General features: G+C 43.7%; 1 protein-coding gene across 1 annotated transcript in view; it reads left to right on the top strand.

Moving 5' to 3' along the window:
• Positions 1–11,109, top strand: part of scyl2 (SCY1 like pseudokinase 2) — a 35,206-nt gene extending 24,097 nt beyond the window's left edge. The window contains exons 13-18 of the mRNA XM_062996545.1: positions 401–519; positions 1,740–1,840; positions 4,803–4,881; positions 4,966–5,055; positions 5,242–5,367; positions 7,220–11,109. Coding sequence (XP_062852615.1) covers positions 401–519; positions 1,740–1,840; positions 4,803–4,881; positions 4,966–5,055; positions 5,242–5,367; positions 7,220–7,849 — 1,145 coding nt within the window. The 3' untranslated portion in view covers positions 7,850–11,109. The remainder of the gene's footprint in view (positions 1–400; positions 520–1,739; positions 1,841–4,802; positions 4,882–4,965; positions 5,056–5,241; positions 5,368–7,219) is intronic.
• The last annotated feature ends 1,305 nt before the right edge of the window (positions 11,110–12,414 follow it).

Here is a 12,414-nt window from a genome sequence, read left to right as displayed (position 1 = left end):
TGATGGCAGCGAGCACAATTTACAATTGTGATCGTATACAACACAAGCAAGTGTGTAGTCCCGGGTCGCATCAACTTTATCACGTTTAGAGAGACAAACAAAACTCTCCAGAGACTCCGTTGCTCATGCAGCTGCCACGGACAGGCAGCAAGGATTGCTGTTGTACTGCAGCTTTTCCCTTGTACAGGCACAGCCAATCGTGTTGGTGTGTGGGCGCCCGGCCTGGTATAGTCCAGGACATTACCCGATGAGCTAACTCTTCCCTGTAATTGTAAACAGAAACAGAACTAGTACACATTAACATATAAAGGAAACTATTAGTCACTTATCAGCGTGAAGTTTGACTGCATTGTAAACATTGTCATTGTTTGTATTTTCTTATTGTTTTTTTATCTTTCAGGAATTTACAAGTGCACTTTTACCCATAAAAAGCTCGGCATCCCAAAAGAGCACCTTGCGGGAAAAAGTCTGCCACATCTGGTCTCCCTCAGTATCGACAACAACCTGAACCTGACTCAGGTAAACAAGATCCTCCACACACTCGGTATCAGAGTTCTGGTTTCTATATGAGACTCATATAAAGACACTTGGAAATATTTTGTACACTTAGAACCTTGTGAGTAGGTGTGCTCATTATATGGATGAATTAACAGACTTAGTTTGATCATTTTATTACAGAAAAAACTCAGTCTGATCATGTTTACATCAAACAATTGAGGGCCGTTTTTCTAAGGGCCCAACAGTGGCAAACTGACTGCAGTGGTGCTTGAACCTACAACCTACTGCCCAAATATTTTAGTGCAATGTCACTTGTGTCATGATAGTGATTCCATGCACAAGTTCATGATCAATCAGATAAAATATATTGCCAAAAGTTTTCGCTCGTCTGCCTTCACACGCGTATGAACTTGAGTGACGTCCCATTCTTAATCCATAGGGTTTAATATGATGTTGTCCCACCCTTTGCAGCTATAACAGCTTCAACTCTTCTGGTAAGGCTTTCCACAAGGTTTAGGAGTGTGTTCATGGGAATGCTTGACCATTCTTCCAGAAGCGCGTTTGTGAGGTCAGACACTGATGTTGGACGAGAAGGCCTGGCTCACAGTCTCCGCTCTAATTCATCCCAAAGGTGTTCAATCAGGTTGAGGTCAGGACTCTGTGCAGGCCAGTCAAGTTCTTCCACACCAAACTCACTCATCCACGTCTTTATGGACCTTGTGCTTTGTGCACTGGTGCGCGGTAATGTTGGAACAGGAAGGGGCCATCCCCAAACTGTTCCCACAAAGTTTGGAGCTTGAAATTGTCCAAAATCTCTCGGTATGCTGAAGCATTAAGAGTTCCTTTCACTGGAACTAAGGGGCCGAGGCCGACTCCTGAAATACACCCCCACACCATAATCCCCCCTCCACCAAACTTTACACTCGGAACAATGCAGTCAGACAGGTACCGTTCTCCTGCCAGAGAACACGTCTCCACTGCTCTAGAGTCCAGTGGTGGCGTGCTTTACACCACTGCATCCGAAGGCTTGTAAGGCTTGGATGCAGCTGCTCGGCCATGGAAACCCATTCCATGAAGCTCTTGTTGAACACCCCATTTAAAAACAAATGGTACTAAAATAGAGCGACCTTTATGTGATCTTTTAATCTATAACAACAGCCGCTCTACTAAAAAAGGCTTTTCACAAGACTGTCACATTGTTAGGCTCTTTAGCTCATTGCGTCCTGCTCTGTGTGTTTCAGTTTAACTCTTTCATGGCTGTGATCAGAGATATGCTGAGTCGAATGGAGGCAGAACACAAGACCAAACTCGAGCAGATTCACAGCATGCAGGAACAACAAAGGTGTCTCTCAGTACTCTGTCTACCTCTGAAGTTCATCTTTTAAATGCCTGTGAACCCTGACATATTCTAAATACAGTTTAGTAAATATTATACAACCAGGAGCATGATTACTCTTTTAACACCAAGGTCTTTTTTTTTATTCTATTTTTTTATGAATTATTTTATTGTTGTGTTGTCAAATTCCAAGTAATTTTAAATATTCGGCTGCATTCACATGATATGCAGCAAAACCACCTTTCTGCTGCTGTGCTGTTGTTTCTCAGTGTGCATTCACATGAGAAGCGTTTTGTGCTTCGCTCACCGCGAGCCTCGGCATAAACTGGTGCTTTGTTCAGCGCTCGGCTTGAGCGGTGCTGTAAAACGTCATTAGAGTGTTAATATGAGACGAATCTGCATTTGTGTGGAATAACCATCAGATTCACTCTGAAAGCTGCACATGTACAGTGAAGCCCGAAATTATTCATACCCCTGGCAAATTTTGACTTAAAGTTACTTTTATTCAACCAGCAATTTTTTTTTTGACCAGAAATGACACAGGTGTCTTCCAGAAGATAATAAGACGATGTACAAGAGGCATCATTATGGAAAAAAATATTTCCCAGCTTTTATTTACATTTGAACAAAAAGTGGCATGTCCAAAATTATTCATACCCTTTACAAACTGTCACAGTCTATGGGAAAATCCAAAGTTCTATACCATTCCAAATAGTCCAAGCTGTTCTAAAGCATCCTAATTACCCTGATTCATTGGGAACAGCTGTTTTAATCAACTCAACAGGTGAAAAACAGCAACTCTCTGCAGTTGGTTTGTGGACAGTCATGGCTAAGACAAAGGAGCTCACTAAGGACCTGCGGCTGTGCATTGTGGCAGCTCACAAGTCAGGAAAGGGCTATAAGGCCATATCTAAATGTTTTCAAGTTCCAGTGGCTACAGTGCAAAGTATTATTAAAAAATACAAGACTTTCCGCACTGTGGAAAATCTCAGAGGACGTGGTCGGAAGCCAAAAGTGACACCTGTGCTGGCCAGGAGGATAGTGAGAGAGGTGAAAAAGAATCCAAGGATCACCACCAAGGCCATCCTGGTGAATCTGGGCTCTGCTGGTGGCAACGTCTCAAGGCAGACAGTCCAACGGACACTGCACACTGCTGGGTTCCACGGACGCAGACCAAGGAGGACGCCACTTCTCCAGAAAAGGCACACAAAAGCTCGCTTGGCCTTTGCAAATGCTCATCTGGACAAAGAAGAAGACTTCTGGTCTTCTGTTTTATGGTCAGATGAAACAAAAATTGAATTGTTTGGCCACAATGATGTATCCTTCATTTGGCGTAAAAAAGGAGAAGCCTTCAACCCTAAGAACACCATCCCCACTGTCAAACATGGTGGTGGGAACCTAATGATTTGGGGGTGTTTTTCAGCCAATGGACCAGGGAACCTAATCACAGTAAACGGCATCATGAAAAAAGATCAATACATCAAGATTCTCAACAACAACATCAGGCAGTCTGCAGAGAAACTTGGCCTTGGGCACCAGTGGACATTTCAGCACGACAACGACCCAAAACACACAGCAAAAGTGGTGAAGAAATGGTTAGCGGACAAAAACATTAACATTTTGCAGTGGCCCAGCCAGAGTCCTGACTTGAATCCAATTGAGAATCTGTGGAGGGAGCTAAAGATCAGGGTGATGGCAAGGAGACCCTCCAACCTGAAAGAGTTGGAGCTCATCGCTAAAGATGAATGGGCAAAAATACCAGTGGAGACATGCAAAAAGCTGGTCAGCAATTATAGGAAGCGTTTGATTGCTGTAATAGCCAATAAAGGCTTTTCTATTAATTATTGAGAAGGGTATGAATAATTTTGGACATGCCACTTTTTGTTCAAATGTAAATAAAAGCTGAGAAATATTTTTTTCCATAATGATGCCTCTTGTACATCGTCTTATTATCTTCTGGGAGACGCCTGTGTCATTTCCGGTCCAAAAAAAAAATTGCTGGTTGAATAAAAGTAACTTTAAGTCAAAATTTGCCAGGGGTATGAATAATTTCGGGCTTCACTGTATCTGTGTTTATCTGGATTTTACTCACTGTTTCATTTTTAAACTTGTGTTACAGCTCGGGGTTCTGAGAAATTGTGAGAATCAGCTTTTCCAAGAGTCTAAAATTCTTATTGTAAAAAAAAAAACAAAAAAAAAAACGCTTGTGGTGGTTTAATGTACTAAGAGAACGAACGACACAGGAACAGTAAACCTCTCTTAATTATTACTGCTCATAAGTTTCCTCCATTACTGATTTCTTGGTCGTTGTTTTCCTATAATAAGTCACGTTAAGCTTTGTTCATGTAAAGCATTGTTCGTTCTGCCTGAGTCACTTTTACTGCGTCATGTCAAACAGTTCACTTCATTGGAGGCGCTTTGAAAAGGTTAGTCAGGTTCAATCACGTGAACTTTGAGAGCTGCAGGAAGTGCAAACACTGCGAGCCCAACGTGGGAAAAGTGTGCGGAAATGCAGCGGCAAGCTAGGTAGCACTGCCACACTCCATAGGAAACAACGACACATCCAGCGCAAAAGCAGTCTTGTGAATGCGCCCTTATAAAGTGAGGCGGTGCTGCTTACCTTACATTTGCGTTACCTTGAGTGCCATGCAAAGCACAGATTTTACACAATTATTCACGGTTTTTACTGCTTGTGACTGCACTCAAAGTCAGTTTGAATTGATATTTTGACCCAGGTTGCCGCTGACCTTTTCAAAGCGGCGCTAATGAGACGAATTGTTTTCATGTCCTAGACAGAGCCGAAGCACATACACAGCAAAGAAAAACTGATTCTCACCGTTTCACGAAACCCTGCACTGTCAGAAAAATCAGGCATGGAGAATTAATGTCCCAGTGTTTTTGTCCATATAGAATGTGTGTGTGTGTGTGTTGTGAAATAATAAAGCGTTCTGTATCATCTTGCTTCTAGGAGCTTAAACATTGGCAGCCAGTTAAATCCCTCAGAGGAGACGAAGAGCAGCTCCACTCCATCCAGTCAGGTTCGAGATGTAAGTGCTTCCTAAATTATTAAAAGGAGCTTTGTGTCCTCGTCGTTTTACACTGTACCAAACCCTCCTCGTTTTGTGTCTCAGATTGACGACATCTTCGGTGGGAGCTCTGCGAGTGCGGGTGTCAACGGCAAAGAGAACGGTTCCTCATCTACGGTATCTCAGCCCTCGAGAGTGAGTACGCTAACAGTAATGATTATATTGTTGTCATCATATGAAATATCACAGTAACCAGTGTGTGGTGATTCGGTTCTCCTTGATCATATAATTAGAAATGACTAGATTAGGAGATAGGGGGGGGGATCCAGAATATAAAATAAGCACTTCTGCACATGATTTTAAGAGTCTGTTTGTTCTCAGGTGTCTCTGACTTTGGAAGAGAAGCAGCGTTTGGCTAAGGAGCAGGAACAAGCCGCAAAACTGAGGAACCAGCAACCTCTGGCACCACAGAGCATCAAACCTGGCACAACAACAACCAATACACAGGTTAGATAGTTACACACACACACACACACACACACACACACACACACACACACACTAACATTAATGATTCATTGAGCAGGAAGCAGGAAACACCCCAGACAAGTCGCCAGTCCATCACAGGCCCACGTTGAGACCCCAGTGATATTAATTTAACATTAACATAGTTTAAAAAAAATAGTATATTTAATGCACCACCTGTAGAAAGTCATCCAATTTGTCTTCCGCTGCTGACAGACACCGGATTTTGCATCCAAGGAGAGCACGCCGCTGCCCACGCCTTCTTTTTACACGTGTACAGCCCTCTTCTCGTCCGTTCTTCCTGCACGGACGTCTCTTCTGCCAATCAGGGTCCTTACACAGCGTATGAAGACCCACCCACCCACATATAGTCCGGTCCCCACCCTGCAGATACGGTGGTCAATTAGTATCTGCTGCAGACACTGCCAATTACGCCCGCCAGATGGGGCTCAGCCGACCGGTGGCAACACCGAGCCTAAAACCCGGGGGTGCTGGTGCGTCAGCGGAATATCCCGCTGTGCCACCCGGACGCCACTGCCTCTAATTTAGTACGTACTGTTTAACTATGTGATTTTGGATGCAGCCATCGTTTTTCGGTAGTCATGGAACGTAACATCATAAATGTCACAGCGTCACCTGCAGCTGTGGAGCGGACGTGACGGGCAAAACGTTCGGCTTCGTGCGACGCTCGCAAACTTAGTTTCACAGGAGGTACGCGGAGGTCTTTACAGTGTCCATTATAGCAGAAGACAATTTAGTGACATTTTTTTCCATTTTTCGGTTGGCTGGCTGTTTTATTTTTTTTTTTTAAGTCAGTAATCCGGTCAGTCTATTTTTAACTAGATTAATAAAAAACACGAGTAAAATCACTCATCATCATATTTTTACCCCTCTGAGGCAGAGATGGGGTCTCGGGTCCACACAGCGACTTCAGACTCGACTCGGACTCGTTTCAAATGACTTGTGTACAACAAAAGTCAGCAGCATGTGTTTTAGTTACGTGTAACAATTATATATGATCCGACATCATTCTGATCGTGTCATTTTCTGCTCTCTAATAACTCTCCAGCCGTCTTAACCCGCAACGCACGCAATGTGTAAATGTTCCAGCCAGCTTCCGGCGTAGTGATGAAGCGTCGCTCCCTACTTAAAATGGTGGAATACCCTACGTAGTGCACTTCACTGGAACAGCTGGTGTGAATGAAACGCTCCCACAGAATTGGCACTGATGGTTTTTAAGAACCGCTTTCTGAACCAATCAGACCTTCTGGTTTTAATTGTTAGTAAGAAATGCTGTTATTTGCAATTATTTAGTTTGCAGCGTCACACAGCTGACGTGTCAACGAAACGCTTGATTGGCTTTCTGACGAGTTCGTGTTTTACTTCACCACCGGTTTGTACCAGTTTGGAGGTTTTTAATTATAAGCACATTTACAAAATAACGGATTATATTCCTAATGGGACACACGCTTATAAATTTAATAGCATCTGGAAGTACAGAGGTTAAGGTAAGCAGTGTTATGGATTTTTTGCTGCTGTGCCGTAATTTGCAATGAAAACAAAACGTCAGTTTAAGTTTTTAACTGGTACGTAGGAAAGTAAAGGCACGAAGTAAAACAGTTAAATACACTCGCTAATCTGTTGTTGTTTTTTACAGATTATTTGTTTCTATGCAACATTTCCAGTATATGTTTTGTGTTTATTATATTGACTCGTGACTTGACTCGGACTCATATTTTGTGACTTGTGAACATCTCTGCTCTGATGAACTGAAATGTTGCCGTTACTTATTAACGAATAAGTTAATAATTCATCATTTATTTTCTTCCCTCAGACGAAGGACCTGACCAGTAGTTTACTGAACAACATGACGTCCCTCAATCTCTCTCTGAACTCCGGAGCTCGATCGGCACCCATGCAGACGGGAACCCTGTCATCCGGCTTCTCCACCACAACCACCGTGGGTGGGATGGGCACCATGCCACAGATGAGCAACGGGTTCAACTCACCGATGGGCTTTCAGACAGGGGGCATGGGAATGGGCATGAGGCCCGCCATGCCCGGCCTGTACGGAGGCATGAGCGGTACCAGCAGCACACCCAATTTTGCCGCCCTGACGCAGAACCAGAACCAAAGTCAGCCCAACAAACCCCCTAACATGTCTTCCCTGGACTCTCTGTTTCCTGCTAACAAGCCCAAAGTCAGCCTGAACCAAATTACATCCAAACCAGCCGTGGGCGGCAGTGGCACGCCCTCCCCCTGGATCAACCAGTTTGGTACAGCCCAGCCCTCTCAGACTGCACCCATGCAGGCAGTACCGATGGGTATGACGGGGGTACAAGGAGGGTTTGGCGTGCAGGCGAATCCCTTCTTTAGCCCGCAGAACTTTTCCCAGCCCGCTCATGCACCCACAGTGAAACAAAGCATGTCGGTCAATAACGATCTGAAAGACCTGTTCGGCTAAAATACAGACTGGTTCCGTTATCTGGTTCCATTAGTGACAGAGTGTGAACAGGATTGGGTAAGAATGAGCGATTTCAAGGGACTGTTGTTTTAATTTTATTGTTGTTGTTTTCTGTTGAGTATTTATTGTGGCAGACCTTCAGGCATTCCCGAGAAAGACCAGCAGCAAGCAAGTCATGCGTCACTTAGGCATGCGCTAAGGGTGCGCATAATGCCAAAAATATTAAATCACAATACATTTGTATCACAATCGTTTCTGCACAGGTTTGGACCATTACGGCAGGTTGAGGGGTAGAATAGGATTTCTCTAAGATGCTTATTAAGTCTCCCATCCCACTATAGGCACTATTTCAGAAAGGGTGTGGTTAACAAGAGGCCCATGAAGCTAACCACCAGCCTGGTATTGTCATTGGGCAGGTCATCGAACAAGGAAAGGGTGCAAACTGCCCCTGTTTAACCCACAGGTGACCAAGATTGGCTGCCTTTACATGATTGATTGGATAGATTGTAATGCCATTCCTCCCACCCAAAGAGCCGGACCAATCAGCTTCCGTTTACTGGCTGCTGCATGGCTTGTGACGGCTTTGGGGCTTATACATGCTACAGCCAGATTATCGCTACCTTGATCAAAAGCAGGAGCATTATTGGCCTCCATTATTGGGCTCCTGGCTACAGAGGGCTACGGTATCATCTGGCTTAAATCCATTCAGGGTAAACAGTGTACCAGTGATGTACGATAGCGTCATATTGGCCAAACCCTGCACACTATGCATACTGAAATGGCCTAAATAAGGAACGACATAGAGCATGAAAAAGGAAGTGGATTCATCTACGTAGTAAACCTGAACAGGCCGCTGAGGTGGCGCAGGGGTAAAAACACACGCTGGAACCAGAGCTGGGATCTCGAATACATCGTATCGAATCTTAACGATTGGCCTGTTGTTCAGATATGGGCGGGACTAAGTCGGATGGGGGTCTCTCTCTCATGACTGGTGCAATTACGACCTCTGCTGGCTGATTGATGGCGCCTGCACAGAGATGAGAAAAGAGTGCTGTCGGGGTGTGTCTCTCCGTACACAACGCTGAGCTGCACTGCACTCGTCAAAGTGTAGGTGATAAGATGCGTACGGCATGCTGCCCACGTGTCGGAGGGGGCGTGGGTTAGCTTTGTTCTCCTCAATCAGAGTGGCGGAGAGAAAGCATGAATCGGGCAATTGGACGCGCTAAATATCTTTCTATTATATATATATATATTTACCCTTACCCTCTTTACCCCCTTATATGTTTCCTCAAAAGAGCTGCTGTGATTCCTCAGACACTTTAAGTCTGAACAGAATGTTACATGCTGGCGTGCATCTAAATTGCTGCTTTGGAAGGTTACAGTGTCCATTATTGCAGAAAGCAATTACAGTGACATTTTTTCCATTTAGGCTGACTGGCTTTCATAAAAGGTCATTTTTTAAAAGTCTGAAAATGGCTCAACTCGCCTCGGTGTTAATCAGTTGCTTTTATTCTACTGTGTAAATGTCGTGATAATAAAGTGTGTGTGTCTGTGTGTATGTGTGTGTGAGAGAGAGAAAGAGAGAGAACAGTGTCTGTACATATATAAACAAACATACACAGTGGGTGTGTTTGCAAACCTAGTGAGCTGCCTTGCTGTCTTACTGCCTACATAGGCAGCTGCCTCAGTAGAGAGGATTCTAAGAGATCACTGACGTATAAGGCAGGTTATTCGAACGCACACCTTAGACAGCGATTCCATCAGTTTTCGCTTACTAAGCTAACACTGTTAGCCTCATGCCATTCAAACCAATGGGATGGGGTGGCACAACGCGCTAGCATGTCAACTACGTTTCCCTCCGTGTACTGAAAACGGTTACATTCAATGACAAACCTGAATTTGCAAATAAATACACTTGTGCAAGTTTACGTTTTCGTTTACGTTTCTCCGCCATATTTTTTATTTTTCTGTGAGAAAAGTTGTGCCGCGCTGAACGCTGGGATTGCCTTCACCGCTAAGGCAGCATCGGATGCTCCCTCGTTCTTGAGTCACAATACCGTTCAGATTTAAGATACCTAACTAGACAGCATATTAAGGCATCTAGGATTTCGAACAGCCTCCTCCTCGGGAGTGCGCGTGGGAAGACGTAAAATGCGTCAATGTAGAGAGATCACTAGGTTTTCGAACACACCCTATATGGCCATGTTATGTGGACATCTATATACAATTAATTCCATGCACCTGTTAGCAATGGCTGTGGCTCAGACCTGAACTCAACAATTAGGAGCAGTGTCCACATACTTTCGCCCCTATTGTGTAACTAAAGGTTCAAGACTTGCACTTTAAAGTGTAATAGAGTCAACCAGACAAAACTGGTTTGGTATTTGACATTTACTTCCTACGTTTTGCTTTTGATGATGATAAATCTTACGATACATTTAAAAAATCCCTTTATTCGTTACATTTTTAAAAGCCAAAGTGCCACACAGCACCACAAAAAATAGCAGTTACAAAACAGTTAGGTATGATGATTGGTCTGTCTGTTCGGATTTGTGTTTGTCTAACTGCTGAGTCGTTTCTGTTCTGTCATTTCGTTCTTCGGAACCGAGCGTCTGCACCGAAGCCCGAGTGTAACTTACATTCAACTAACATTCATTCCTGATTCTGACCAAATAGACGCCAGCTGATCTTCTAGAGGAGAAAGAAAATGACCTAATGAATGAAGTGTACAGTGTAGTAAAATGTATTTGCTATCAATTAGGGGATTTTCACCTTTCCTTTAATATATTGTCTTGATCATAAAGGGGACCTCTGAGTGTAAAAAGTATGAAAAAGCCTTATGAAGAGAGGTGTGCAATAATGGGGTTTTGAAGGGTTGTGCTCTGTGTGTGTTTTAGCTTTTTTTTTTTTTTTAAACCCGTGAACAGTATCCAGGCCTTGGTTTCAATAAATAAACGTTAAACAAGATTGTCTTTGGTGAAGGAGAATATAAACATACCGGAGCGACTGAGGCTCTTTTTTTAAATAATCAACCTTAGGAAATGTTTGTAAATTACTTATGACTGGTTCAAGTCCCAAATCAAAGAGGAAAAAAAGAAACAAAGCCTATTCTTCTATAAAAAATCTTTATATTCTAATGTAATATGTGTACAGTGTGGCACTTTTGTGAACTTCGTATTGTGTTATCAGATTGTTCTGTACGAATTTGCTGATAATCTGTAAATATTTATCGAAATACACATTCTGACGTTCTCTTTAAAGCCTTCGGGTCACTTTTTTCAGACTGATTTGATGTCGATAACAGCAGAGTTATATATATACAGTGTATCACAAAAGTGAGTACACCCCTCACATTTCTGCAGATATTTAAGTATATCTTTTCATGGGACAACACTGACAAAATGACACTTTGACACAATGAAAAGTAGTCTGTGTGCAGCTTATATAACAGTGTAAATTTATTCTTCCCTCAAAATAACTCAATATACAGCCATTAATGTCTAAACCACCGGCAACAAAAGTGAGTACACCCCTAAGAGACTACACCCCTAAATGTCCAAATTGAGCACTGCTTGTCATTTTCCCTCTAAAATGTCATGTGATTTGTTAGTGTTACTAGGTCTCAGGTGTGCATAGGGAGCAGGTGTGTTCAATTTAGTAGTACAGCTCTCACACTCTCTCATACTGGTCACTGAAAGTTCCAACATGGCACCTCATGGCAAAGAACTCTCTGAGGATCTTAAAAGATGAATTGTTGCGCTACATGAAGATGGCCAAGGCTGCAAGAAGATTGCCAACACCCTGAAACTGAGCTGCAGCACAGTGGCCAAGATCATCCAGCGTTTTAAAAGAGCAGGGTCCACTCAGAACAGACCTCGCGTTGGTCATCCAAAGAAGCTGAGTGCACGTGCTCAGCGTCACATCCAACTGCTGTCTTTGAAAGATAGGCGCAGGAGTGCTGTCAGCATTGCTGCAGAGATTGAAAAGGTGGGGGGTCAGCCTGTCAACGCCGCACACTACATCAAATTGGTCTGCATGGCTGTCACCCCAGAAGGAAGCCTCTTCTGAAGTCTCTACACAAGAAAGCCCGCAAACAGTTTGCTGAAGACATGGATTACTGGAACCATGTCCTATGGTCTGATGAGACCAAGATTAATTTGTTTGGTTCAGATGGTCTCAAGCATGTGTGGCGGCAATCAGGTGAGGAGTACAAAGATAAGTGCGTCATGCCTACAGTCAAGCATGGTGGTGGGAATGCCATGGTCTGGTGCTGCATGAGTGCAGCAGGTGTTGGGGAGTTACATTTCATTGAGGGACACATGAACTCCAATATGTACTGTGAAATACTGAAGCAGAGCATGATCCCCTCCCTCCGGAAACTGGGAAACAGGGCAGTGTTCCAGCATGATAATGACCCCAAACACACCTCTAAGACGACCACTGCTTTATTGAAGAGGCTGAGGGTAAAGGTGATGGACTGGCCAAGCATGTCTCCAGACCTAAACCCAATAGAACATCTTTGGGGCATCCTCAAGCGGAAGGTGGAGGAGCGCAAAGTCTCGAAT

This window comes from Trichomycterus rosablanca, chromosome 1 (genome assembly GCF_030014385.1).
Source record: "Trichomycterus rosablanca isolate fTriRos1 chromosome 1, fTriRos1.hap1, whole genome shotgun sequence".
NCBI lineage: Eukaryota > Metazoa > Chordata > Actinopteri > Siluriformes > Trichomycteridae > Trichomycterus > Trichomycterus rosablanca.
This window is presented reverse-complemented; position numbering and strand designations above follow the sequence as displayed.